General features: G+C 40.5%; 1 protein-coding gene across 1 annotated transcript; it reads right to left on the bottom strand.

The window, feature by feature from the left end:
• Positions 1-20,046: 20,046 nt before the first annotated feature.
• On the bottom strand, positions 20,047-25,101 carry LOC309565613 (uncharacterized protein). The gene is made up of 4 exons (XM_082270568.1): positions 25,047-25,101; positions 24,746-24,922; positions 21,250-21,404; positions 20,047-20,621 (listed from the first exon to the last, which is right to left on the bottom strand). Exons 2-4 carry the CDS (start codon positions 24,870-24,872, stop codon positions 20,430-20,432), a joined length of 474 nt encoding a protein of 157 aa, XP_082126694.1. The 5' UTR covers positions 24,873-24,922; positions 25,047-25,101; the 3' UTR covers positions 20,047-20,429.
• Positions 25,102-27,962: the final 2,861 nt, after the last annotated feature.

Below are 27,962 nucleotides of genomic sequence, written 5' to 3'. Positions count from 1 at the left end.
GTCATTTTGAGAGACCCTATGCTGGAACGTTAAAGTTGAAGAAAAAGAAAAGTGTAAAAAAAAAAGTTACAAAAAAAAAAAAACATGAAATAAAAAATCCAAAAATAGTTGTCGTTTGAGTTAATTTTCTGTTCTTACTCTGCTCTTCTACTTCTACTCTTTCTACTTTTACTGTACTTTATTGTTACTGTTTTTCATTTGCAACAATTTTTTACTTTTCAGGTACCAATGTAATGTTTTATTTCTATTGTTCTATTGTTAACCAGTTTGCCGTGCAGGTACGCCCATCAGCTGCCACACTGATTTTATATATTCTGACACAAACAGCATTTGCGCTCAGCATTTATGGAAATCTATAATGGCAGCGATGTAGGAGGTGATTTCACCACCGCAGTTAAAAAAAAAAAAAAAGTATACATGGCTTTCATCATGTATGCCCATCATTAGAGAAGTTGGTGGATGTTTTGGGTGGTCTAATGATGGGTATACTACACATTTTCTGGCGGAGATTTCTTCATCCACATCGATCGATGTGGATGAAGGAATCTGTTAGGTTCTCTTTTTTCACAATACATTTTACACTATATGCCGAACAAGGACCCATGTGTGAGACTTTTTGGCAGTATAGCCGCGTACAGGACCCCGAAATCCAATCACCGCCTTCGGGCTTTCTAAGGGCATAAAATGTTGATTTTACTCCTCACTACCTATCACAGTTTTGAAGGCCATGAAATGCCAAGATAGCACAACCCCCCCCCCCCAATTGATCCCTTTTCGAAAAGTAGATACCCCAGGGTATTTGCTAAGATGCATGGTGAGTATTTTGCAGCTCTCATTTATTTTGGAAAACGAAGAAACAATGGAAATTTCATTTTTTTTTCCACTTTTTTTCAAATTTCAAAACTTTGTGACAAAAAGTGAGATCTGCAAAACACTCAACATGCTTCTCAGCAAATAGCTTAGGGTGTCTACTTTCCGAAAAGGGGTCACTTGGGGAGGGGGGGGCGATTGTGCTGTCTTGACATTTCATGGCCTCCGAAACTGTGATAGGTAGTGAAATCAACAATTTACACCCTTGGAAAGCTTGAAGGCGGTGATTGGATTTCGGGGTCCTGTACGCGGCTATACTGCCAAAAAGTCTCACACATGGGGTATCCCCATACTCAGGAGAGGCAGAAGAATGTCGTTTGGGGTGTCATTTCACATATACCCATGGCATGTGTGAGCAATATATCATTTAGTGACAACTTTGTGTAAAAAAAAAACAAAATAATAATAATATTCCCAAAACTTGTAGCGAAATATAAAATATCCCATGGACTCACCACACCTCTCAGCAAATAGCTTGGAGTGTCTACTTTGCAAAATGGGGTAATTTGGGGGGTTTTGTGCTATCTTGAAATTTCAGGGCCTCCGAAACTGTGATAGGCGGTGAGGAAGTAAAATGTGCAATTTACGCCCTTAAAAAGCTTGAATGCGGTGATTGGTTTTTGGGGTCCTGTACACAGCTAGGCTCCCTAAAAGTCTCACACATCTTGTATCCCTGTATTCAGAAGAAGCAGCAGAATGTATTTTGGGGTTGTCATTCCACATTTACCCATGGCATGTGTGAGCAATTCATCTTTTAGTGACAACTTTGTGTTTACAGAAAAAAAATAAGTGTAATTTTCCCAAAACTTGTGGCAAAATATAAAATATTCCATGGACTCACCATGCCTGCCTCTCAGCAAATAGCTTGGAGTGTCTACTTTGCAAAATAGGGGGAGGGGGGGGGGGGGGTTGTGATATCTTGACATTTCAAAGCCTCCGAAACCGTGATAGGTAGTCAGAAAGTGCAATGAGCAATTTACGCCCTTTGAAATTCTGAAGGTGGTGATTGGTTTTCAGAGGGCCCGCACACAGCTAGGCTCCCAAAAAGTCTCACATATGTGGTATCCCTGTACTCAGGAGAAGCAGCAGAATGTATTTTGGAGTATAATTACACATATAACCATGGCATGCGTGAGCAATATATCATTTCAATGACAACTTTTTGTAAAAAAAAATAAATAAATTTGATAGTCTTTTTTCAAACACCTGTGACAAAAAAATGTAATATTCAATGAGCTCAACATGCCTCTCAGGACATTCCTTAGGATGTCTACTTTCCACCAAAAAGTGGTAATTTGGGGGGGGGGACCCTGCCATTTTAGCACTTCAAGAAATGAGATAGGCTGTCAGAAAGTAAAAGCTGCGTAAATTCCAGTATTTACACCATAGTTTGTAGACGCTATAACTTTTGCGCAAACCAATAAAAATATGCTTATTGAGATTTTTTTTGTCAAAGACATGTAGCTAAATACATTTTTACCTAAATATATGACAAAAATTGAATATATTGGATAATTTTTAAAAGACAAAGTAGAAAATGTCATTATTTCTCCAAATTTTCGCTCTTTTTTTGTTAATATCGCAAAAAAATAGAAATCGCACAGGTAATCAAATACCACCAAAAGAAAGCTCTGTTTTTTTTAGGAAAAAAGGATGTAAAGTTAGTTTGGGTACAGCATTGCATGATTGCGCAATTGTCAGTTAAAGTCACGCAGTGCCAAGTTGAAAAAAGTGGCCTGGTAAGAAAGGGGGTAAAACCTTTCGGGGGTGAAGTGGTTAACAGAGTAAATTTGCTGTGTTCTCAAAATAACTCAACACACAGCCATTATTGTCTAACAAAACAAAAGTGAGTACACCCCTAAGTGAAAATGTCCAAATCGAGCCCAATTAGCCATTTTCCTTCCCCGGTGTCATGTGACTCTTTTTGTGTCTCAGGGCACCTCACAGCAAATACATTTCTGAGGATTTGAAAAAAATAATTGTTGCTCCACATAAAAATGGCCTAGGATATAAGAAGATTGCCAAGACCCTGAAACTGAGCTGCAGCACAGTGGCCAAGACCATTCAGCGGTTTAATAAGTACAGGTTCCACTCAGAACAGGCCTCGCCATGGTTGACCAAAAAGGCTTAGTGCACGTGCTCAGCGTCATAGCCAGAGGTTATCTTTGGTAAATAGACGTATGAGTGCTGCCAGAATTGCTGCAGAGGTTGAAGGGGTGGGGCGTCAGCCTGTCAGTGCTCAGACCATACACTGCATATTGCATCAAAGTGATCTGCATGGCTGTCATCCCATAAGGAAGCCTCTTCTAAAGATGATGCACAAGAAAGCTTGCAAACAGTTTACGGAAGACAAGCAGACTAAGCACATGGATTACTGGAACCATCTCCTGTGGTCTGATGAGACCAAGATAAACTTATTTGGTTCAGGTGGTGTCAAGTGTGTGTGGCGGCAACCAGGGAAGGAGTACAAAGACAAGTGTGTCTTGCCTACAGTCAAGCATGGCAGTGGGAGTGTCGTGTCCTGGGGATGTAGGAGTGCTGCCGGCACTGGGGAGCTACAGTTCAATGAGGGAACCATGAATGCCAACATTTACTGTGACATACTGAGGCAGAGCATGATATCCTCCCTTCGAAGACTGGGCCACAGGGCAGTATTCCCACATGATAACGACCCCAAACACACCTCCAAGACGACCACAGCCTTGCTAAAGAAGCTGAGGGTAAAGGTGATGGACTGGCCAAGTATGTCTCCAGACCTAAACCCTACTAAGCATTTGTGGGGCATCCTCAAAAAGAAGGTGGAGGAGCGCAAGGTCTCTAACTTCCACCAGCTCTGTGATGTCATCATGGAGGAGTGGAAGAGGTCTCCAGTGACAACCTGTAAAGCTCTGATGAACTCCATGCCCAAGAGGGTTAAGGCAGTGCTGGAACATAATGGTGGCCACTCAAAATATTGACACTTTGGGCATGATTTGGACATTTTCACATAGGGGTGCACTCACTTTTGTTGCCAGTGGTTTAGACATCAATGGCTGTGTGTTGAGTTATTTTGAGGGGACAGCAAATTTACACTGTTATACTCTGTGTACACTCACTACTTTACATTGTAGCAAAGTGTGATTTCTTCAGTGTTGTCACATGAAAAGATAAAATAAAATATTTTTAAAAAATGTGATGGGTGTACTCACTTTTGTGAGATACTGTATGTAGCTAAATGTCCCTGTCCACTTCAACACTTTGGCAAGACGATCCTCCTACTGAGACACAGGGTTCTGGAACACATAAATTATGTAGCACTGAAAAAAGAAAGGCCAATTGCGAGACATATGTTACAAAAACACAATGGGAAAACAAATGGGAATAAATGAAGGTTTCACCTACCTTCCTTTTGTGGGAAAATAGTTCTTTATAGCATCTGCCATATATTTACTGTATTTTATATAATGATTTTGGATTAGAAGTGTGTAGATTTCAAATGGGGACATGTACACAAAGAAAAATGGCATACATAGAACAAGAGGGACTGATGGTAGTGAGAGAGAGGATCTTTCCTCTACATCAGTTTGAGGGAAAAAAAAACTATTTTAAAATCGCTAGATGGCGCTTGTCTATAAACGCCGCATGCACGTACACTAGCATGCAATGACGCTGTAGTGCTGTTTGTGTCACATGCCCTCAACATGGGGGGTGGGTGCTTTTGGGTGGGGGGGCTCTTCCCCTCCATACCAAAGCACCTTGTCCCCTTGCCTCCCGACAACTATGGGTGGTGGTTGTAAGTAGTGATGTCGCGAACCTAAAATTCGCCGTTCGCGAACGGCGAACGCGAACATCGGCAAATGTTCGCGAACCGGCGAACTGGGCGAACCGCCATAGACTTCAATAGGCAGGCGAATTTTAAAACACACAGGGACTCTTTCTGGCCACAATAGTGATGGAAAAGTTGTTTCAAGGGGACTAACACCTGGACTGTGGCATGCCGGAGAGGGATCACGCAAAAAAAAGTTCTTAAAAATTATAATTTTTTGATAGAGAGCCAATTATTGGAAAAATTAAAAAAAAAATAAAAATAAAAAATTTCTTTGGATTTAGCATCTGGGGGGTCTAAAAGGTGTACCTGTGAAGTTTCAGCTCTGTAGCATGTCCAGAACCCCTAAAAAACAGCATTTTTCTTATATTTTCAGGAATACGGCTTCTCTGCGGCTGGCTTTTTTTCTTGCAGGCATTTAGCGGGCATTTTTTTAGGCAGGCATGTAATTTTTTGTATTTAGTGTCTGGGGGGTCTAAAAAGTGTACCTGTCAAGTTTCAGCTCTGTAGCATGTCCAGAACCCCTAAAAAACAGCATTTTTCTTATATTTTCAGGAATACGGCTTCTCTGCGGCTGGCTTTTTTTCTTGCAGGCATTTAGCGGGCATTTTTTTAGGCAGGCATGTCATTTTTTGTATTTAGTGTCTGGGGGGTCTAAAAAGTGTACCTGTCAAGTTTCAGCTCTGTAGCATGTCCAGAACCCCTAAAAAACAGCATTTTTCTTATATTTTCAGGAATACGGCTTCTCTGCGGCTGGCTTTTTTTCTTGCAGGCATTTAGCGGGCATTTTTTTAGGCAGGCATGTAATTTTTTGTATTTAGTGTCTGGGGGGTCTAAAAAGTGTACCTGTCAAGTTTCAGCTCTGTAGCATGTCCAGAACCCCTAAAAAACAGCATTTTTCTTATATTTTCAGGAATACGGCTTCTCTGCGGCTGGCTTTTTCTCTTGCAGGCATATATATCAGTGGTGGGTGGGCAGTGGCACAGTACACTCTCTGTGGACCTGACAGCAGTCACTGGCACCCAGGCAACTGCAATTTTTAAAAATATATATATATTTTTTTACTTTGCAAGCTGCTGTGCCACTTTATATATCAGTGGTGGGTGGGCAGTGGCACAGTACACTCTCTGTGGACCTGACAGCAGTCACTGGCACCCAGGCAACTGCAATTTAAAAAATATATATATTTTTTTTTACTTTGCAAGCTGCTGTGCCACTTTATATATCAGTGGTGGGTGGGCAGTGGCACAGTACACTCTCTGTGGACCTGACAGCAGTCACTGGCACCCAGGCAACTGCAATTTAAAAAAAAATATATATTTTTTTACTTTGCAAGCTGCTGTGCCACCTTATATATCAGTGGTGGGTGGGCAGTGGCACAGTACACTCTCTGTGGACCTGACAGCAGTCATTGGCACCCAGGCAACTGCAATTTTAAAAAATATATATTTTATTTTACTTTGCAAGCTGCTGTGCCACCTTATATATCAGTGGTGGGTGGGCAGTGGCACAGTACACTCTCTGTGGACCTGACAGCAGTCACTGGCACCCAGGCAACTGCAATTTTAAAAAAATATATTTTATTTTACTTTGCAAGCTGCTGTGCCACCTTATATATCAGTGGTGGGTGGGCAGTGGCACAGTACACTCTCTGTGGACCTGACAGCAGTCACTGGCACCCAGGCAACTGCAATTAAAAAAAATATATTTTTTTTTTTACTTTGCAAGCTGCTGTGCCACCTTATATATCAGTGGTGGGTGGGCACACAGTGGCACTGCAGTGGGCACAGTACACTCTGTGGACCTGACAGTAACTGGCAGCCCAGGCAACTGCAATAATAAAAAATATTTTTTTTTTTTCAATTTATTGCAACAAGATGCTGTGCCACCGTATATATATCAGTGGTGGGCAGTGCACTGCAGTGGGTACAGTGCACTCTGTGGACCTGACACAGCACTCACTGCAATTATGACAGAGGAAAAAAAAAAAATTTTTTTAAAATGCAAGGTACTGTGCCTGTGCCACCCGAAATGAGTGTGGTGTGCACACAGTACAGTCTGTGGTAGGTCTGTGGCCTCTCACACACAGCGGGCAGGCAACTGCAGTGTACAATAGATATATATAGATATATATATATAAAGAAAAAACTCTATTACCTTACCAGCCCTTAAAAGGGCTTTTGGGGACACTATATATATATATATATGTATATATATAAATAAAAAAAATCCTCAATTACCAGCCCTTAAAAGGGCTTTTGGGGACACTAGATAGATATAGATATATATATATATATATAAGAAGAAACAACTCAATTACCAGCCCTTAAAAGGGCTTTTGGGGACGCTAGGTATATATATATATATATATATATAAAAAAAAAAAAAACACAAATACCAGCCCTTAGAAGGGCTTTTTGGGGTGCTGATATTACAGCAGTAGTGGACCAAGAACACTGCAAGACCAGGAACACTGACTAACTGTCCCTAGCTTAACAGCAGCAGAAGCAGCAGCAGCAGCAGCAGCTCTCCCTACTCTCACTACACACACTGCTTCAGAATGATCTAAGATGGATGCTGCCTTTGCTTATTTATAGGAGGTGGGAGGGTGTGGGAGGGAGGTACGCTGATTGGCTGGAAATGTGTCTGCTGACTGTAAAGTTCAGGGTCAAAGTTTGCCTCAATGATGTCTTATGGGGGGCGGACCGAACATCGCATATGTTCGCCGGCAGCGGCGAACGCGAACATGCTAAGTTCGCCGGGAACTGTTCGCCGGCGAACAGTTCTATACATCTCTAGTTGTAAGGGCCTGCGGGCTTATTGGAATTGGGAAACTCCCGGATCCCGCTTCCACCTATGTGAATGAGTATGGGGTACATTGTACCCCTACCCATTCACCCAAAAAAAAGAAGTGTATTGTTACAGAAAACAAGAGATGGTTTTTGTCAAGACTTTTATTAAAAATGAAGAATGTCCTTCGTCATAGCTCCAACGTGTCTTCTTTCTCCAGTACTGCCACTGATGTCTTCTTCCTCCAGTCTTCTCCCTCCGGTGATGTTTTCTCCCTTCGGTGAAGTCTTCATTCTCTGCTGCCGCCCCGCTAAAAATAACAAAAACAATCCTCCTCCGACGCTGGCTCCAGCTGCTGTCATCTCCGGTGTCTGCCATTTCTTTTATAGCGATGGGGCGTGGCCATCCAGTGACATCACCCGGAGACCCCCCCACCTTGTGACTTCACTCAAAGGGCCTTGGGTGGATCTGCAGGGGCCCATGCTGGGTTTTTTCTTTTTTTTTAGAAATTTGGCATGAGGTTTTATCCACACCAGAACGGCATCTGAAACACACAGGAATTGCACCACATTCCTGTGCAAATCACATGTGATTCTGTGCGGTTGGATTTAAGCTCAGTCGTTTTGGATGTTTCAAATCACACCGCATACAAATCAAAAAGTAGGGGCAGCTTTTTTTTCATTTGCACTGGAACTGGATTACATGGGTGTTTATACCTATGCGATCCGGTTCAGGCAAACACATTGCATTTGCAACCTGATTTTGTTTTTTTTTTTAACTCTCCATTGACACCCACAGCAGATAGCAGAACACATTGCTATGCAGTGTGGGAAATGCACAGGAATCGATGTGTTTCCCGCATCACATCAGTGTAAACCAGGGCTCAAGGGTTTTCCACCACACCTGTGAGCATGACTCAACAGTTTACTGCACAGTGTATCATGGAGCAGCAGCCCTTGGAACTGCTATGTGTTATCTTTTCTGCTCCCTCTAGTGGTGGCATGAAACAAAACCAGATTGCTTTAACTGGTTAATGACTGCCCGCCGCAGTTATACTGTGGCAGGCAGCCGCTCCCAGGCAAATCGCCGTACATGTACGGCACTCGCTCTCGGGAGGCTAGGGGGCGAGTGCGTGCCGCTGGTGGCGCTTCCGCCCCCGCTTGTCATCAGGGAAGCCGATGCAGTGATTGCCTGGGTGGGATGAGTGTCAGACGGCTCCGATTGCTGCCTGACACCCGCGATCGTTACCCGCTGAGAGAAAAGAACGGTTAGCTGTTGTAAACACAGCCGACCGTTCTTCTCCCTGCAATGATCATAGAGCCCATATGATCCTTCTATATAGGATCACAGGTCTCTATGGTCATTTCAGAAGCCACCCCACCCCCACAGTTAGAATCACTCCCCTAGGGTCACATTTAAACCCTTGATCACCCATAATGTTAACCCTTTCCCTGCCAGTGTCATTATTACAGTAACGGTGCATATTTTTAGCACTGATTACTGTAGTAATATCATTGGTCCCACCAAAAATTTCAAAAATGTCAGTCAGGGGTCCGATCTGTCCGCCGGGGCAATGTTGCAGTCCCGCAAAAAATCACAGATTGCCGCCATTACTAGTAGAAAAAAAAAAAAAAAACAATAAAAATGACATACAGTAAATCTTTTCCGTAGTTAGTAGATGCGATAACTTTTGCGTAAACCAATCAAAATACACTTATTTCGATTTTTTTTTAACAAAAAATATGTAGCAGAAAACAAATTGGCCTAAAATGTTAAAAAATGTTGATTTTTTTTTTTTTTTTAAATATACTTTATTAAAGTTTTCAGCACATTAACAAGTATAGTAACCATTGAGACAATACATATTGATCATCAAAAAGGAAAACCAGTAGATGAACAGATCAACATGTCAACAAATTAGATACAGTTAACTACAGAGCAAGCCTCATGACAAAGAACAGTGTTCAAGCAAGTAGTGCTTGAGGCGATGCATGGAGGCCTGTAGCAGTGTTAGCCAACAACTTCATGTTGGGGGGGGGGGGGTATAGAGGGGAAGGGGTGGGCGGGGAGGGGGGGTGACTCCACCGGATAGGATCTATAGACCAATTGATTGGGTAGCATAGACTCTTAGCTTAGGAGACATGGATGCAACTAGTGATGTTAAAAAGGCCGTTGGAAAAAATTAGCTAGGCCTGGTGTCTCCCAGAAGAAGTAGCAAGTAGGGATGTCACATAAAGGAAGATCACAAAGCAATTGGGTTATCATCTCAGTGGACTATCAAGTGATAGAGTCATGCCAAAGGCTGTTATGTGGACCTAATATGGTGTAGAATCATACTATCAAAGCGAGTAGTAGAGATTAGCAATGCTGTAACTCAAAGGCCCGTTGATCTGTGGCATAAGAGATAGGATTCTTGGTCATCCAATAAGATTCACATCGGATTGTGAGTGTAGGAAAGCATCCCATTTGCGGTTGAATTTAGTGTAATTGGGTGAGGAGGACAGGGATTTAAGATCAAGGGCTTCTCTGGCGTGCAGTTGGCGTAGGCCTGTGGTCACTTCAGACAGAGAGGGGGGAGTATTGTGAATCCAATTGGCCAAAATCGCCCTTCTTGCGATCATGAAACAAGTTGACAACCAAATTTTATGTGTTTGGAGCAAAAGACATTGGTCCTTCGGCAAGACGTTGAGGGGTTTGTCCAAGTTTCCGAACAGGAGCGGGTATGGATCACGCAGAGGTTTCAACCCCGTGATGGAATATGCATAAGTTTCCACTGAGGACCAGAAGGCTTGGATGCGCGAGCATGACCAAAGTCTATGCGCAAGGGTAGGTTTGGGTGAAGAGCATAGTGGGCAGTCTGTCGAGTGTTGATGTTGCTTAGTCCTGGGGTAAGGAACATAGCTGTGATGCAAAATCTTGAACTGCTGTTCCCGCCAGTATTCATTCGTGACGACTTTATGAGTGGCAAGGTAACCCGCCAAGATGAGCGAATGGGCGTTCGGGTCCGGGAAGTCTTTGTCCCAGGTGGTCGTGGTATAGGAAGATTTGCTTATAGAGGGGAGTGATAATAGAGATTTGTATATGTCCGAAATTTTATGGATTTCTTGATCCAGGAAAAATGTTGATTTTTACATTTTTTTTTTTTTGAGAATGTCATATAGCAGAATGTGAAAAATATTGTTTTTTTTTTTTTTTTTCAAAATTGTTTTTGTTGTTGTCTTTTTTTGTTTATAGTGCAAAAAATAAAAATCGCACAGGTGATCAAATACCACCAAAAGAAAACTCTATTTGTGGGAAAAAAAGGATGTCAATTTTATTTGGGTACAGCATCGCACGACCGTGCAATTGTCCGTTAAAGTAACTCAGTGCCGAATCGCAAAATAGGGCCTGGTCATTAAGGGGGCAAATCCTTCCGGTCTTAAAGTGGTTAAATACTTGAAGTGATTGTAAAGTCTTGTCGTTTTTTTTTTTTTTTTTTTTAATAACAAACATGTTATTCTTACCACCTCTGTCACTGGGGAAAGACCAATATGTGTGCTGGAGGTGAGATGTCATTGGGGAAAGACCAACACATGTGGTAGAGGTGAGATGTCACTGGGGAAACATCAACATATGTGCTGGAGGTGGGATGTCATTGGGGAAAGATCAACACGTGTGCTACCGGTGGGATGTCATTGGGGAAAGATCAAGACGTGTGCTACAGGTGGGATGTCACTGGGAAAAGACTTCCTCTGTGCAGGGATTTTGCACAGTGCAGCCCTGATCCTCCTCTTCTCGGCTGCTCCTGACCCCTCCTTCCTGTCGAGTGCTCTCACAGCAAGCATCTTGCTATGGGGACACCTGTACTGAGCTTCAGCTCAGTGTGTCCATTCAGACAGAGCTGTAGTTCGGCCCCACCCCCTCTCTCTTCTGATTAGCTAACTGATTTTGATTGACAACTGCAGGAGACAATGGCGCTACTGCTGTGTCTCAGCCAATCAGGAGAGAGAATCCCAGATTGCCAGGGGACTCGTGGATATCGCTGGACAGAGATCATGCTCAGGTAAGTTTTAGGGGGTGTTGGGGAGGCTGCTACACCCAGAAGGCTTTTTATCCTAATGCACAGAATGCATTAAGATAGAAAAAAACCTTCTGCCTTTACAACTCCAGCTCCAGAAGGTTTTATGATCAAGCTATATTTTGCTATTCCGCGCTTCAAATTAAATTTATATCTTTTTTTTTCACTCAAATAGAGATTTCTTATTGTGGTATTTGAGCACCACTGGGTTTTTTTTTATTATATAAGCGAAAAAGGACTGAAAATTTTGAAAAAAAAAATATTTTCTATAATAAAATATATCCCATGAAGTCAAATGTCTTAAAAAAAAAAAAAAGAAATCTGAATAAGTGTATATTTATTGGTTTGTGTGAACAATATAGCGTCTACAAACTATGGTATATTTATATTTGAAAATTGATCAGTCCTGAAGTTCTAATGGCCTATCTAATTTCTTGAGGCCCTAAAATGCCAGGACAGAACAAATACTCCCCAAATGACCCCCTTTTGGAATGGAGACAGTCCAAGGTATTTAGTAAGAGGCATGGTGAGTTTTTGAAGTTGTACATTTTGGTCACAAACACTGCCCCCCCACCCCAAAGCACCTTGACCTTGATGATGGATCTACACTGGGGGACATTTTCTTTTTTCTTTTTACTAAAGGAATTGTCAAAAACTATGTGACACTTTTTTGGTGAATGGGTAGGGGTACTATGTACCCCATACACATTTACATTGGGGGGGAAGGATATGGGTGCACCCTTGTTAAAGGGGGCTTCCAGATTCTGATAAGTCCTTTGCCCGCAGACCCCCACAGCCACAGCCCAGGGTTGTCGGGAAGAGGCCCTTGTCCCCAGATGCTTTAGGGTAAGGGGGGCAGAGCCCCCCTTGTCCCAAGGCAACCCCCCCATGTTGAGGGCATGTGGCCTGGTATGGTTCAGCATCCATCTATGGCTAACTTTAGATGTAGTTGCTGCATTCATATTCTCGTTTACGGGTTTTTCCTTTTTTTTTTTACCTCATTTGGAACCTTTAGCTGACCTGTGAGTAAGGGGTTCTCTCCCCCTTTTCACTTCTTTCTCCTTTTCTTGTATTTAACATTACACTACATATATATGCACTTTATTGCAGATACAAGCATATTTACCCTGTATCAGCTCCTGATGAGTGGAAATAACCCATGAAACGCGTAGAGCCCTTTTTGATGCTACGCTATTACTACCATCTAATCGAATACTAGTTTTTACAATCATCATCCATCTATGTATCTTGATAGAGTGATCTAGGTCATTTAATAACACAACCCACACCATGGTGGTGTGGCGATTTGTCTGAGTATATACAGTGCTTTGCGAAAGTATTCGGCCCCCTTGAACTTTGCGACCTTTTGCCACATTTCAGGCTTCAAACATAAAGATATAAAACTGTAATTTTTTGTGAAGAATCAACAACCAGTGGGACACAATCATGAAGTGGAATGAAATTTATTGGATATTTCAATTTTTTTAACAAATAAAAAACTAAAAAATTGGGCGTGCAAAATTATTCAGCCCCCTTAAGTTAATACTTTGTAGCGCCACCTTTTGCTGCGATTACAGCTGTAAGTCGCTTGGGGTATGTCTCTATCAGTTTTGCACATCGAGAGACTGAAATTTTGCCCATTCCTCCTTGCAAAACAGCTCGAGCTCAGTGAGGTTGGACGGAGAGCGTTTGTGAACAGCAGTTTTCAGTTCTTTGCACAGATTCTCGATTGGATTCAGGTCTGGACTTTGACTTGGCCATTCTAACACCTGGATATGTTTATTTGTGAATCATTCCATTGTAGATTTTGCTTTATGTTTTGGATCATTGTCTTGTTGGAAGACAAATCTCTGTCCCAGTCTCAGGTCTTTTGCAGACTCCATCAGGTTTTCTTCCAGAATGGTCCTGTATTTGGCTCCATCCATCTTCCCATCAATTTTAACCATCTTCCCTGTCCCTGCTGAAGAAAAGCAGGCCCAAACAATGATGCTGCCATCACCATGTTTGACAGTGGGGATGGTGTGTTCAGGGTGATGAGATGTGTTGATTTTACGCCAAACATAACGTTTTGCATTGTTGCCAAAAAGTTTGATTTTGGTTTCATCTGACCAGAGTACCTTCTTCCACATGGAGATTTGTCTTCCAGCAAGACAATGATCCAAAACATAAAGCAAAATCTATAGTGGAATGGTTCACAAATAAACATATCCAGGTGTTATAATGGCCAAGTCAAAGTCCAGACCTGAATCCAATCGAGAATCTGTGGAAAGAACTGGAAACTGCTGTTCACAAACGCTCTCCATCCAACCTCACTGAGCTCGAGCTGTTTTTCAAGGGGGAATGGGCAAAAATGTCAGTCTCTCGATGTGCAAAACTGATAGAGACATACCCCAAGCGACCTACAGCTGTAATCGCAGCAAAAGGTGGCGCTACAAAGTATTAACTTAAGGGCGCTGAATCATTTTGCACGCCCAATTTTTCAGTTTTTTTATTTGTTAAAAAAGTTTGAAGTATCCAATAAATTTCGTTCCACTTCATGATTGTGTCCCACTTGTTGTTGATTCTTCACAAAAAATTACAGTTTTATATCTTTATGTTTGAAGCCTGAAATGTGGCAAAAGGTCGCAAAGTTCAAGGGGGCCGAATACTTTCGCAAGGCACTGTACATGTACTATGTGTTATTTATGAGCAATACTATTTATTCATTGTATTTTGAAACTACTCAATATGTGTATATGAACAAATAAACATATTATACATTGATTTTTCATCACTTTATAGCCGCGTGCTTCATTCAAAGCCCCAAACCACTCTCCTTTATTTTTATTTTTTTACCTAGTGATCCTGCAAGCAACATCCTTCTTGTCCTAGAGTGACAACACTCACTCTACTTGCCTATGAGGGAGCAGTAGTGTCACTCGAGGCTGCTTGATTTGGACAACAGAACACTCTGCCACTTCCAATCTCCATAACATTCATAAGTAAACACAGGGCAGGAATGATTACACTCTTTTACATTTTAGGCTAGCAGAAATAGAAAACACTGGGATTTACAAGCTCATTGTATTTGACATAATTGGTAAGGCTGAATAAAGACACCAGTCCATCCAGTTTAACATGTGTGGGTGTGGAATTATATGTATTATGTGCCTGTATTTCAGGCAGGATCAACAGATATTTTTTGATCTTATCAAACACATATAACAAAACACTGTAAATGTATATTTAGCAGTCCAAAATAGAGCAAATTATATTCTGTGCATTGTTTGTGTATACTGTATGAGTGTATGCTCGTATATTGTGACAAGACAGAGCCATGTCATGATGTCATAATGGTTAGATGTCACCAAGGGTTCTCACTGGTAGTTTTTGGACATTGTTTGGATCACATTTGTCACCATCTACTGCAGTGGATGTCCATAGGGCCTTCTGGCACAGCGCCCACCAGTTTTTTGTGACAGAAAAAAAAATATTAAATTAAAAAAAACTATATAATTATTTTTTTCTGTTGAGTTCCCTTCCCTGATTGTTATATATCTCTCTCTGCTGCTGTTGCTGGGTAGATTAAAAAAAAAAAAAGATTAATCAGACTTTTTTTCTCTAATCTGCCTAGCAACATGCCGTCTATCCGAAAAATTATTTACAACTGTAGATAATTTAGAACACTGAGTAAACAGTTTTTCCACGCTGACTGGATGCCTGACAGTCTCCCATTGTGTTAATTGGAGCTCATTTGGGTGGGCAGGAATACCGATCTGTCCCCCCCATTGAGCTCCCTAATTTGCTCCCTGCGCCAGGGGGTGGACATCTTCCAAATGGAAGTAAGGAAAGTGTGAGGCTGGGAGCAGGTCGCTGTACAGCAGTCAGTGAAGGAGCGGAGGGAGAGAGGGAGGGTTCGGGAAGGAGGAGAGACACCCCACCATTCAGCACATTTCACAGCCTGGACTCCACCGACATACCAGCTCCAGGCTGCAGGAATACACCTTCCCTGTCATATGCATGTCCTTGTCACACTGAACCTGGCTGGGACTCTCACCTCTCATTGCCATTCATTCCTCCAACTCTGCTCACTGACTGTTGGGGAGGATGATGTGCGGGGTGCAGATGGCCTGATCACCATACATTACACAGCCATACCAAACTAGAGCACTATAGCAGTACACATCCTCCTATCATCTATCTACAGAGCATTCTCTATCTCTCTCATTCTACCTCTAGATAGCTTTTTCTTTCTTTCTTTCTTTCTTTCTTTCTTTCTTTCTTTCTTTCTTTCTTTCTTTCTTTCTTTCTTTCTTTCTTTCTTTCTTTCTTTCTTTCTTAGTATATCCCATAGTAGGGGGTCTCTCAGTATATCCCTGGCACCCCACCATCCTAAAACTTCTCCAGCCGCCACTGGTCTACTGACATTTATTTTTATTTTTTGAGTTTTCCACACTTAACATTGTCACAATAATAAGATTATGACTTAAATATTATCGCAGATATTGTTGGCGCTACACTATTTGTTTATGTGTTTATTAGGGTTCACTATACTACCTTTGTATTAGCTGCCTTTTTACTGTATTTAAGTACAGCACAGATTTTGTCATTTACCGGTATAATCACTGAACAAAATTATAAACGCAACACTTTTGTTTTTGCCCCTGTTTTTCATGAGCTCTGCAGTTTACTATATTTGGGGGGTCCGGGGGAGGGGGGGGGGGTCCAAAAACCAGTCAGTATCTGGTGTGTCCACCATTTGCCTTACGCAGTGCAACACATCTCCTTCGCATAGAGTTGATCAGGTTGTTGATTTTGGCCTGTAGAATGTTGGTCCACTCCTCTTCAATGGCTGTGCGAAGCTGCAGGATATTGGCAGGACCTGGAATACGTTCTTGTATACGCCGATCCAGAGCATCCCAAACATGCTCAATAGGTGACATGTCCGGTGAGTATGCTGGCTGTGACAGACCCCCTTACTCAAGAAGAGTATGTCCACCGTATAAGCTTCCATGGCTTATAACAGCACAATCCAAGATTCCTTAGCCCACCCAGTCACTTGTCGAGACATCAGTGTAGGGTGGTAAGAAGCATAAGACAGGAAGATTCTGGGATAATCCCCCCTCCCCTTTAGCAGATAATCTACATACACGTATACATCCCATAATAGGTTGATCCCAAGGCAGACAGAAACAACTGGACAGAAACAATAGAACAATGGGATACAGGCACTTAACAATAACAAACCCCACCTCAACTATCTAGCACTCTGAAAAGTGAAATTGTTTATTTTCAGATTTTTCTTGAATGATATTGTTCAGAAATATTATTGTCCCAAGTGAAAGAGCCCATTCATTCTTTCAACACAAACCACACATATAGAACCCAGGTACAACGAAATGCTGAGTCCGGTGTGGTTGAACAGAGAGTCTGATTAGTACAGAGCCAACTGGGGTTCTTGGTCACCCTGTGTCTACACATAAGAGGGGCTGGGGAAGCTTGACAAGGAGTTTCCTGACCTCTCTAAAGTAATCTGGGTTTCACAAGCCCCACCCCCCGGCCCAAAGTGACTCCCATCACACTGGCCATGCAAGAACTGGGATCTTTTCAGCTTCCAGGAATTGTGTACAGACACTTGCAACATGGGGTTGTGCATTATCATGCTGCAACATGAGGTGATGATCATGGATGAATGGCACAACAATGGGCCTCAGGATCTCGCCACGGTATCTCTGTGCATTCAAAATGCCATTTATAAAATGCACCTGTGTTCATTGCCCATAACATAAGCCTGCCCATAACATAACCCCACCACCACCATGGGCCACTCGATCCACAATGTTGACATCAGCAAACCTCTCACCCACACAACCCCATATTCGCTGTCTACCATCTTCCCTGAACAGAGAAAACCTCTCCAAAGTACCAGACATCATCCAATGTGAGCATTTGCCCACTCAAGTCGGTTACGACGACAAACTGCAGTGAAGTCGAGACCCTGATGAGGACGACGAGCATGCGGGGTGGCTGGCCTCAGATGAACTTGGAGGTGAAGATGCTGGATGTGGAGGTCCTGGGCTGGTGTGGTTACACATGGTCTGCTGTTGTGAGGCTGGTTGTACTGCCAAAGTCTCTGAAATGCCTTTGGAGACGGCTTATGGTAGTGAAGTGAACATTCAATTCACGGGCAACAGCTCTGGTGGACATTCCTGCAGTCAGCATGCTAACTACAGGCTCCCTCAAATTTTGTGACATCTGTGGCATTGTGCTGTGTGATAAAACTGCACATTTTAGAGTGGCCTTTTATTGTGGCCAGCCTAAGGCACACCTGTGCAATAATCATGCTGTCTAATCAGCATCTTGATATGCCAAACCTGTGAGGTGGATGGATTATCTCGGCATATCTCGGCAAAGGAGAAGTGCTCACTAACACAGATTTAGCCAGATTTGTGAACAATATTTGAGAGAAATAGGCCTTTTATGTACATAGAAAAAGTCTTAGATCTTTGAGTTCAGCTCATAAAAAATGGGGGAAAAAACAAAAGTGTTGCGTTTATAATTTTGTTCAGTGTATATTGTTTTTCTTTTTTTTTTTTGCTTTGTATCTATTCATCTCATGTTCATTAGTTGGAGCTACCACTTTATTTCCAATATTATAGCACTGTGAGCGCCATTTACTTTACACATGTTTTTTTTTAATTTTGGCTGGTAAGTGTGCTGGGAAATCTTTTGTTTGTCTGTGACTTGGGAACCACCCCTGAGTCTGGGGCAGAAATTGGATAAAAATGTGCTCCCCCACCACATGGCAATTAAACATGTAGGATACATGCAGCCCAGTATGCGGCATCCATTACATTAAAAAAATAAAAGTTATCACAATTTTTGGGGTTAGTGCTTCTTTCTATCATTTTGTTTTGCAAGGCACTGATCCATGAGTACAATACAGCCCTGTGCTTGACATGAATGCATTTAACATAAAAAATGATCTCTGATGCTCATCCCACTTTAATAGTTGTACAACAAATTTCTAAAAGCTAAAAAGAATAATAACAGCTTTGCATAAAATAATCATTAGAATGTGAAATTTTAAAATTATTTTATTGTTCATTAACTTAAATTACTGAATTGCAAGTAATAAATATATGATTGACAACACAAAATGTGAATATATACATATAATCAATCAATAGGAATTTACCAGTTTGACTTTCCAATGCCCATTTAATTACATGAGCTATAGGGTATGGAAGACTGTACTGTGCATCATTTTTCTCTGATATAAATGACCTATTTAGTGAGAACTGCAGGCTGTCAGCAAAGAAACCGCTGTCATGTTATAAAATGTATACATCAGGGACATATAACTGTTTACTGCAAATCTATATTACACAGGGAATTAAAGGGGAACCTTGGACAAAAATAATAAATAAATAAATAAATAATAAACAGGCCATAAAATCAGCTGCCTACCTGGGTCTGAACCATGTTTTTGCATTCACTGTTGGCCACAAATCTATTGATCAACTTCAAACTGCAGCCCACAGTAACAAAGATCTGCTTATAACATAAAGGCTCAGTGCATGATTGGGAAACATTTTCTAATGTTAATCTTGCATTCTGTGTGAATTGGGGTAAAGCAGACAAACCCAACACCCATGCCGGGGATTAGCACCTAAGCTGGAAACTGAGGTGATAGAAATTTGGTACTTCACATGTACTTATGAAATTGAAAATAAAGAAATACCAAGTTAATGTAACCTGCTAGCCTGCAAGTCCACTGATGTTTCTCTCCTTGACTGAAGTTTTCCTTAGAGTTTAGAGATCCAAAAAAACTCACTAAACTGACAAAGGTCACCTACTGTATTTGCATACTATGCTTGTTGTTTTCTGTATCCTACCTCTGACTGACCTTCTGGTATACCCAATGCTGGATTATAGCAATGGGCAATGTTTGTAAGGAAGATGATCACTTTTTTGTACCACTTAAATAAATCTATTGTTTCCCATATGTGACTTTCTCATAAGCCTTGTCTTTTATAACTGTAGTTTAAAGTGGATGTAAACCCTCTTTCATACCCAGTGAATTGAACAGCCTCAGATGATACACAGAGATGAAACAAATCTCCCTACATAAGTATTGCATGTATACCTGCTATCTTCAGCTTTCTACACTCTTTAGAAAGTGCACATCGTGTTACAAATCTCTTTTCCTCTTCCAGCACTGGGTGTGGCGTCTGGGCTTACACTGTGTGTGTGTGAGCTGATTGGAGGAAAGGTAAATGCCCACACTCCACATAGGCAAAGGAACAAAGTTACATGCAGTCAGAATAGACATGCTCTCTGCTAATCTACCTCTAAGCTCCCTCTCCGACACAAATTTCCAGCTGCTTTTATCTCGTGTGTCAGGGAGCTTGTCGGAAGTTATGCTGATAATAGAGGAATGGAGCAGCGGAAAGACATGGCACTTAGAGCTTTGGAGTGAGATATGTAAACACCACAGATATATGTGCCTAGGTCAGATTTCATGAATGGTTTTTACAACCACTTTAAGTGAAGCGTAGAGATTGCGCAGTACCCTATGAAAAGTCTCCAATGCAAGTAAATTGTGATTTTAATAGCCATTCATGTTTATTTTAATATCATTCTGAGAGTCTAATCACTGGTAAATTGTAAAGTACATAACAGGAAAGATGCATCAGATAAACTAGTTAAAACATACACAAAAAACTGTGTTTGCAAAGTGTTTTAAATAAACAGTACAAAATGGCTGTACATATTTGACCAGTTTAGATGTAATAATTCTGATGCTGGAAAATAATAAGAACCATTATGAATGCCATCCTGCATAAGTTGAGGTCTTAACAGTGACCATTGTGATAATCTAGATTTTATTTAAAAAACAAAGTTGCTGTTGTTTTTGCTATGGTGTTAACATTGTTCTTGTGAAGCACAGCACGGCAAACAAGCGCAGCACTTTGCACACATGGAGCATTTCAAACAGCTGCTGCACTGGAAACACTTGCAGCACTTAAGGCAGCTGCAGCTCTCAAGACAACTGCAGCCCTGGGAGTCCTCTGAGCATGGGAAGCAACTAAAACACTTGGAAAGTTCAGCAAAACACTGTAAAAAAAGATGAAAAGATGTTGGTCAATGATTTAGGATTTCTGGCAAGATCGACAGGCATTTTTGGTGTTTACTGAAAAAATATAATAAAATTCTTTCACTTGTATATACATTTATAGAAATTCATTGTTCAGGATTTACATAAACTATAAACTCCATTCATATGCTCATAAAACAAAAAAAAAGATCTGATAATATTTATTATGATAATATAAATATAATTGTATTATTAATCATTTGTCAATCTAGTTTTCATATCTAGTTTATAATGAGGTCTAATCACCCCTCACTAGTCACATTTTGCTGGTAACATTTTTTGGGTCTTTTTAAATCTGGCTGCTAATTCCTGCAGCTTGTGGGTGTTGGTGAATGTTTGTTTCAGTGTAGTAAATGTTAATAAGTGAATGCTTTTGGTGAACATTATGATAACAAACATTTAACTGAACACAAGGATAATTCAAGTAGTGGTGAGTCTCTTTTTTTTTAAATGGGTGAATAATTATAAATTAGGGAATGATTAGTTGGCAAATATAAATAAATCTGACATTTGACCCCTTATATATTGCCCCCCCGGGGTCAGCCTGGTTTCCTGAAAAGTTAATTTTAATATTAAGTAGTCACTTACTGAATTCTTGCAGCAAAGGCAAGATAGCACAGCGCCGATGACTCCAAATCCAATAAAGATCCACTGAATGATCAGGATGGAGAAAACAAACAAATACATGCCAGTAGGACATTGCCCAGCGTTGGGTCGATAAACACTGAACACCCACACACTGCCTATAAGAATAAGAAAAGTTCACTAAGTTATGCAATATAAGATCTGTGAATGGCTTTTTTTTTTTTTTTTTTAAACAGGGCTTTAGTATCTCTTTAAGCCACTAAAGTATCACTTTAAGTCACTTTTTTTTTCTTGCTTAAAAATAACAAACAGGTTATACTTACCTGCTCTGTGCAGTGGTTTTGCGCAGACCAGTCCAGATCCTCTTCTTTCCTGGTCCCTCGCTGGCCCCTCTCTCCTGGCGCATGCCCCCGGAGCAAGCAGCTTGCTGGGGGCACCTGAGCCAAGCCGCTGCTCTGTGTATCCATTCCGGCTAGGTGCCGCCCCCTCTCTCTCCTTATTGGCTCACTGATTTTGATTGACAGCAGAAGGAGCCAATGGCACTCCACTGCTGTCTCAGCCAATCGAGAGGGAAAGTCCCAGACAGCCGAATCTCTCCTGCAACATCGCTGGATAGAGATGGGGCTCAGGTAAGTATTAGGGGGGCTGAGGAGGGGCTGCTACACACAGAAGGTTTTTTTATCCTAATGCATAGAATGCATTAACATAAAAAACATTCTGCCTTTACAATTACTTTAACATGAATATTGCAAATATTACTTTGACATATATCAATTTACAGTACATGAGAACATAGAGTTCTGGGTATACAAACAAATGCATTTTCTGTAACAACACCTTTCAGTTACAAATAATATTTACACAAACTGATGTGAGCTTCAGCCCCGGTTCACACTTCTGCGAGTGCCGGGTTCGCATGTAATGTCGGAGCGCACTGCTCCGACATTACATGCGATCAGCTGTGCGGTGCGAGTTTAGCCATACAGTTTGTATGGCTAAATTCGCATCGCACCCGGAGCAAACACGCACAGGAGGCATTTTTGCAGCCGCATCAGGATCGGATCGCACAGCGGTTCACACTTGTGCGATCCGATCCTGTGCGAACTGCACGATCGCACTGCGATATGCGATCAAACTGGGGGTGTCGTTAAGATTACATTGACACCCCCAGCGTATCGCATATGGCAGTGTGAACTGCCGGGGGTGCGCGTGCGATGCGGGAACAGGCTGCGAATTCGCAGCCTTCCCGCATCGCATAAATGTGAACCGAGCCTCACACTTTACTTACTTGTTCCATATTTTTTTATGTAATCTTTATTTATGTTTTTTTTTTAAGTACAGAAAAAGAAAGAGGGTATTCAGACAGACGAAGGCAATAGTGATGTACAATACAACTATAATAACAACAGTGTTCATTTTGTCAACTAAAAAATTTTCATCAAAATTTTTGTCAGCTGCATTTTTTCAGTGACAAAAACTAAACGAAAATACCCCCCATTTTCATCAATATTAATCGACGAACAAAAATAAAAGAAAATTGTGAGAGGGGGAACATTTACCCACATAAACTTCTGGTTTCCTCAGAGCTCCACCTGTAAAGCCTGTGAGTATTTCCCCTCCCAGTAAGCCAGGTAGAAACCGTGGCATGCTTAGTGGTGTGGCATGTTTAGCATTGTGCAGCATTTACATGCCTCCCGACCGTCCAGACTCCAGAGTACTGTGTGCATTACAAGCTTCCTCCTCAGACCAAAGTCTAGTGCAATGTGTTCATTACAAGCCTCCTCCTCAGACCAAAGTCTAGAGCAATGTGTTCATTACAAGCTTCCTCCTCAGACCAAAGTCTAGAGCAATGTGTTCATTACAAGCCTCCTCCTCAGACCAAAGTCTAGAGCAATGTGTTCATTACAAGCTTCCTCCTCAGACCAAAGTCTAGAGCAATGTGTTCATTACAGGCTTCCTCAGACCATCGTCCAGAGCACTGTGTGCATTACAGGCCTCCTCAGACTACTGTCCAGAGCACTGTGTGCATTACAGGCCTCCTCAGACTACTGTCCAGAGCACTGTGTGCATTATACGCCTCCTCAGACCACCGTCCAGAGTACTGTGCAGCATTACAGGTCTTCCTAGACCACCGTCCAGAGTTTCTGTGTAGTTTGTAGTGTGTTATAAACTTTAATACCATAAATAATAACACATTATATTTTTTTACTCCAGGAGTATATAATGAGTTTGGAAATTTCATCTGCTTGACTCCAAGGAGAGCTTGGGGCTCAAAATTGCTGGAGTTTGCTTAAGTTTCAAGTTTTCTGAAACTGCAAAGTAGGACAAAGTGTCCTATACCTAGGTTTTGAATATCCCAAACACTGCACATTGAGTAAGAAATAGCATGAAGTAGCTACCTTTATATTCAGATGGATGCATTGCAACATCAGATACAGGGGTGACCATGGAACCTCTTTTGTCTGGAGTTCTTAGGGAGATTCATAAGTTAATATGACAACTGATTTGTGTCTGAGAGGGCATTGGGAATATAAATGTTGAAACTGCATTATGCTATGTTTCATGATTTCATGCAATTTTTGTGATGTAGGAGCGCTAAACCCTATATAGATGTGTTTTAACTAGGGATCAACCGATTATCGGCAAGGCTGATATATATTGAGGGCCGGTATTGACTTTTGCTATTATATCTGTATCGGCCCTGGAACTGGCCGATATTGCCGATATAACAAATATTTCTCATGTAAGGGTAAAATGATGTCACATAGCATAATTCAGTTTACAAATGTTATTAAATATGCCACTCACATATGTACAAATTAAAGGTATAACCAATGAAGTGATGTCATGACATCACTTCCGGGTACGGACACCAGATTAAAAAAAAATGACAGCATTCAAAACAGCCAAACTTGGCGTTTTGAATGGTTTTAAGTGCAGAGGAGGGGTTTGGGGTCTTTTAGATCCCCAAATCCCTCCACAAGAGTACCTGTCAAGTGATAAAAATATATATATTTTTTTTAATGAACGAAAATATCGGCCAATATCGCCCGATACCGATATTTTTTGGCCAAAATATTGGTATCGGCAACGAAGAACCGATATCGGTCGATCACTAGTTTTAATGCAACGGGTGGTGTAATGTCCTAGAGGCTTCTCACGAGCAACTATGGGATCTTGCTGGACCCCCAGAGGAGTTTGTTGAAGTTTTGAAAGGATGGGAGTGCCTTCCCAATCCAAGTGCCTGCATCATCCTGTTTTAGCCCTGATGAAGCTGGTCTGGCGCTCCCATTCTTTCAAAGCGTCATAATCTCATGCGGCATGTTAAACTGTAAAGTCAGGAATTTAGCCTAAGGTTGCCATAATTAACTAGAACTTTAGTTATGATCATCATCTTCACTAATTTGCCACATGGAGTTATACTGAGATTCTAGATGGTAACTGTGTGTGTACAGAGGCAACTTTGTTCTGTTTTTAGAAACATTAAATATGTCCTTACCAGCAATAAACCAGGCAAACACAAAAAGACCAACAAGAATGGCGAGGATCTTTCCAAGAAGGGGGCAGAAGCATCTCAATAGAAGTATAATCCAGTATGCAAAGCTGAAGGCTCCCGCAACAATCATAAATATTGGAATAAAGGGCTGTATAGTACACCTGTTTAAATTTATGGCACCTACAAGTGATAAAAGGAAGAAACATTTTACAGATTTATTACTATAAAAACCATAATTCATTGCAGAAAATATGTACATATTAAACAACAGATTAGGACAATTCAATTGTATTTTTGCTCTTACCTACTACAATGAATGCCACTCCTATTGCAGTCCATACAAAAAAGAATGCAATCTGAAGCACTAGAATAAAAAATGTTTAAATATTTTCAGCCCATAGAAATAAATGTACATCATTTTACAATGAATTTAAATATACTGTATGCTTGTTTATAAAATATTTGTAAAACAATAACCTTATTTTATTTGTATTTTTAACCATTTGAAACATGGAACATGAACATGGAAAATTAACACAAGGAAATCTGTGCTGTGAAAGTAACAGTGTAGCCACTGGTAACCTGCTTTTGAAAATGCTAGTTTTCTGGCTTTTCCAATGACTTTAATACCCAGTAACAACCAGCATGTTGAGGTTTTCACCTTCCTGACTTCACTAACTGCATGCTTCTTTTGGGTATATGACTCAAAGGCAGAGATGTATAGTAACTAAGTAGAACTACTTCACTACTGTACTTAAGTACCGAAAGGCGGTATCTGTACTTTCCTAGAGTAGAATTTTTTTCTCCTACTTCCACTTTTACTTCACTACATTTTTTCAATGATTTCAATACTTCTACTCCAATATTTTTTTTTGTGCTGCATAGTTACTCATTACAATTATAAAAATTACCACTGTCAGAACAGTAGATGGCAGGTTTCATGAAGCTCAAAACATGTGTATTATCAGCGCATCTACTGTATGTATAAATAAAAGCTGCATTTGAAATAATAAAAAACAACATGATGTTCAAACTTTTGACTTCATTCTTTAATAACTACATAACACAGTACTTGTACTTTTACTTTCAGTACTTGAGTAGCAAAATTAAAAAAAACTACTTGCAATACTTAAGTACAAAAATTGTTAAATACTTTAGTACTTCTACTCAAGTCACTTTTTGATCGAGCACTTCCAATTCTACTCAAGTCACTTTTTGATCGAGCACTCGTACTTTTACTCAAGTATGGGTTTCGAGTACTTTATACAACTCTGCTCAAAGGTTATTGTAGCCATTAGCAAGAGCCAAGGGAGAATTGGGGTTGTGGTGGTGGCCTTGAATGTAGGTACTTCACCCAGACATCAATCAGAGCAGGACCCAGAGTACGTAACCCATGGTGGCCATTTTATACTTTTGCTTCCTGCTCCCTGTTCAGAGCTATGATCTTAAAAGTCTTGAATTGAATTCCCTTGCAGCTCTACAATATCATGCAACCAAATGCCAATTGCAAAGTAAGCTGATGCTGGAGGATGTAAAAAAGGTATGTCACTCTAGGTGAACACCCACCTTTTACCATGGCCACTAAAAGCTGCAGCACCATGTCACACTCTATATGATACTTGTTTAGCTCAGAGAAATTTGTACCTACCATGAAGAGGCTGATTGGTTGTAGTTACCCCTAGACCTTTCAGAAGGTCATCAGCATTGGCAGGCCCCCCTAGATATGTGTATGACATATATGGGCATTTTGGAAAAAAAGCAAAAGTTGATTCTTTTTGTTTCCTTTTATTTTGCCTAGCATGCTTTTTTTTAATTGCCAGGAAAGATTATTTTTACATTAACGTAAATGACAGACACTGACCCAAACCTATCTTAAAGGAAACTATAATGGCCAAAGTTTTGAAACTAAAGTTTTATATGAATTGTATTTATTTGTGTACAATTATATAATTGGGACAATCCGTTTGTAAAGCATTCTGGACTGTATGCTTGTTGACAACCTGTGTGAACAGCCTAATAAAGGATCCATCATTTTTGGTGATAGAGAGGAAAACGAAATTGAAGCATGATATTATTTATACTTACACTTTTTCCAATTACAGCAACCTGCAATGTGAAAATAAAGCAATATTAAAAAAAAGTCCTGAATGACACCATGGAGTACAGGTGCCAGCAGCAATTAAAAAGGCATTACAACAAAAGTGTATAAACAGGTCATAGGGAACATGAACATAGTCGTATTGTCACTTATAGTATGTTTGTTAGGTTTTCAAGCTTTTTTCATAAACAAAAAAAAACTTAAAAACGAATGTAACCACCACATTTCAGGATAGGTAAGATGCAATATATAACATATTTGTTTTAAGGTTTACTACCACTTTAGTGTAATGCATATGTAATATGAAAAAAATATATATTTTGTGTACCAAACATAATACATCTCAGGAAACAAAAAAAAAAAATCAAATATTACCAAGTATGCCACCAAATACCAGACAGATAACCTGATCACATACATGTAGTAGGTCAGAAGCTAACCCTAAAAAATGATCTGTTCTGACCCAGTTATGTTTAATTATTCTTGGCAATCATTATTTAATCTGACCACACCTAATGAAATATAGGCCATTTTGCCAATGTCAAGAGAGATGCTCATAGTAAGATAATGTCAGGAATGACAGACTTGAAATTGCTGTTCATACACATCCTGTCCTCATTTTAACCACGGTTGTGGAACAACTGAATTCAGTAAACTAACTAGCTTGATGCAGACATCAGGTAATTTCAGTATAATTTACACCTAGGTTGAGCAGAAAGATTTGCCTGAAAAATACTTTGCTATGAAATTAAAGATTTTGCCACTAAATTATCAAAATGTAATCAAAATGAATCTCAAATTTTACCATCTTGACTGTTTAGGCTGGCCATACATGTTCAATTTTCTTGTACAATTTTCCTTTTGATTTACCAAAAACTATATAATAGGAGGTCAAAATTAAACAATTTTCATTCATATCCAATTAGGCAGGCCCTTACACTACATAGTTTAAGGTAAATATAAAGAAAAATTGTACAAGGAAATTGAACATGTATGGCCAGCCTTAGGCAAAATTTGCTTACAAAAAATACATGGCTTTGTTTTCTAACAAAACCATTGTTTACCAGGTCTGTGCTCACATGGTGGTCAGGGGTTTATTTATGTTGTCAACCAATTACATTT

Source organism: Pelophylax lessonae, assembly GCF_965119305.1.
Source record: "Pelophylax lessonae genome assembly, chromosome: 10".
Taxonomy (NCBI): domain Eukaryota; kingdom Metazoa; phylum Chordata; class Amphibia; order Anura; family Ranidae; genus Pelophylax; species Pelophylax lessonae.
Note: the sequence above shows the minus strand (reverse complement) of the source record. Positions and strands in the feature narration are given on the sequence as shown.

What these genes read in the sequence shown, in the direction of transcription:
- LOC309565613 (XM_082270568.1), bottom strand. Translation starts at nt 24,872, where the DNA reads ATGATTGTTGCGGGAGCCTTCAGCTTTGCATACTGGATTATACTTCTA. An exon ending in GTTTGCCTGGTTTATTGCTG is followed by an intron (nt 21,405 to 24,745) that starts GTAAGGACATAT and finishes TTATTCTTATAG; the next exon opens with GCAGTGTGTGGGTGTTCAGT. An exon ending in GCCTTTGCTGCAAGAATTCA is followed by an intron (nt 20,622 to 21,249) that starts GTAAGTGACTAC and finishes CTTTTTTTACAG; the next exon opens with TGTTTTGCTGAACTTTCCAA.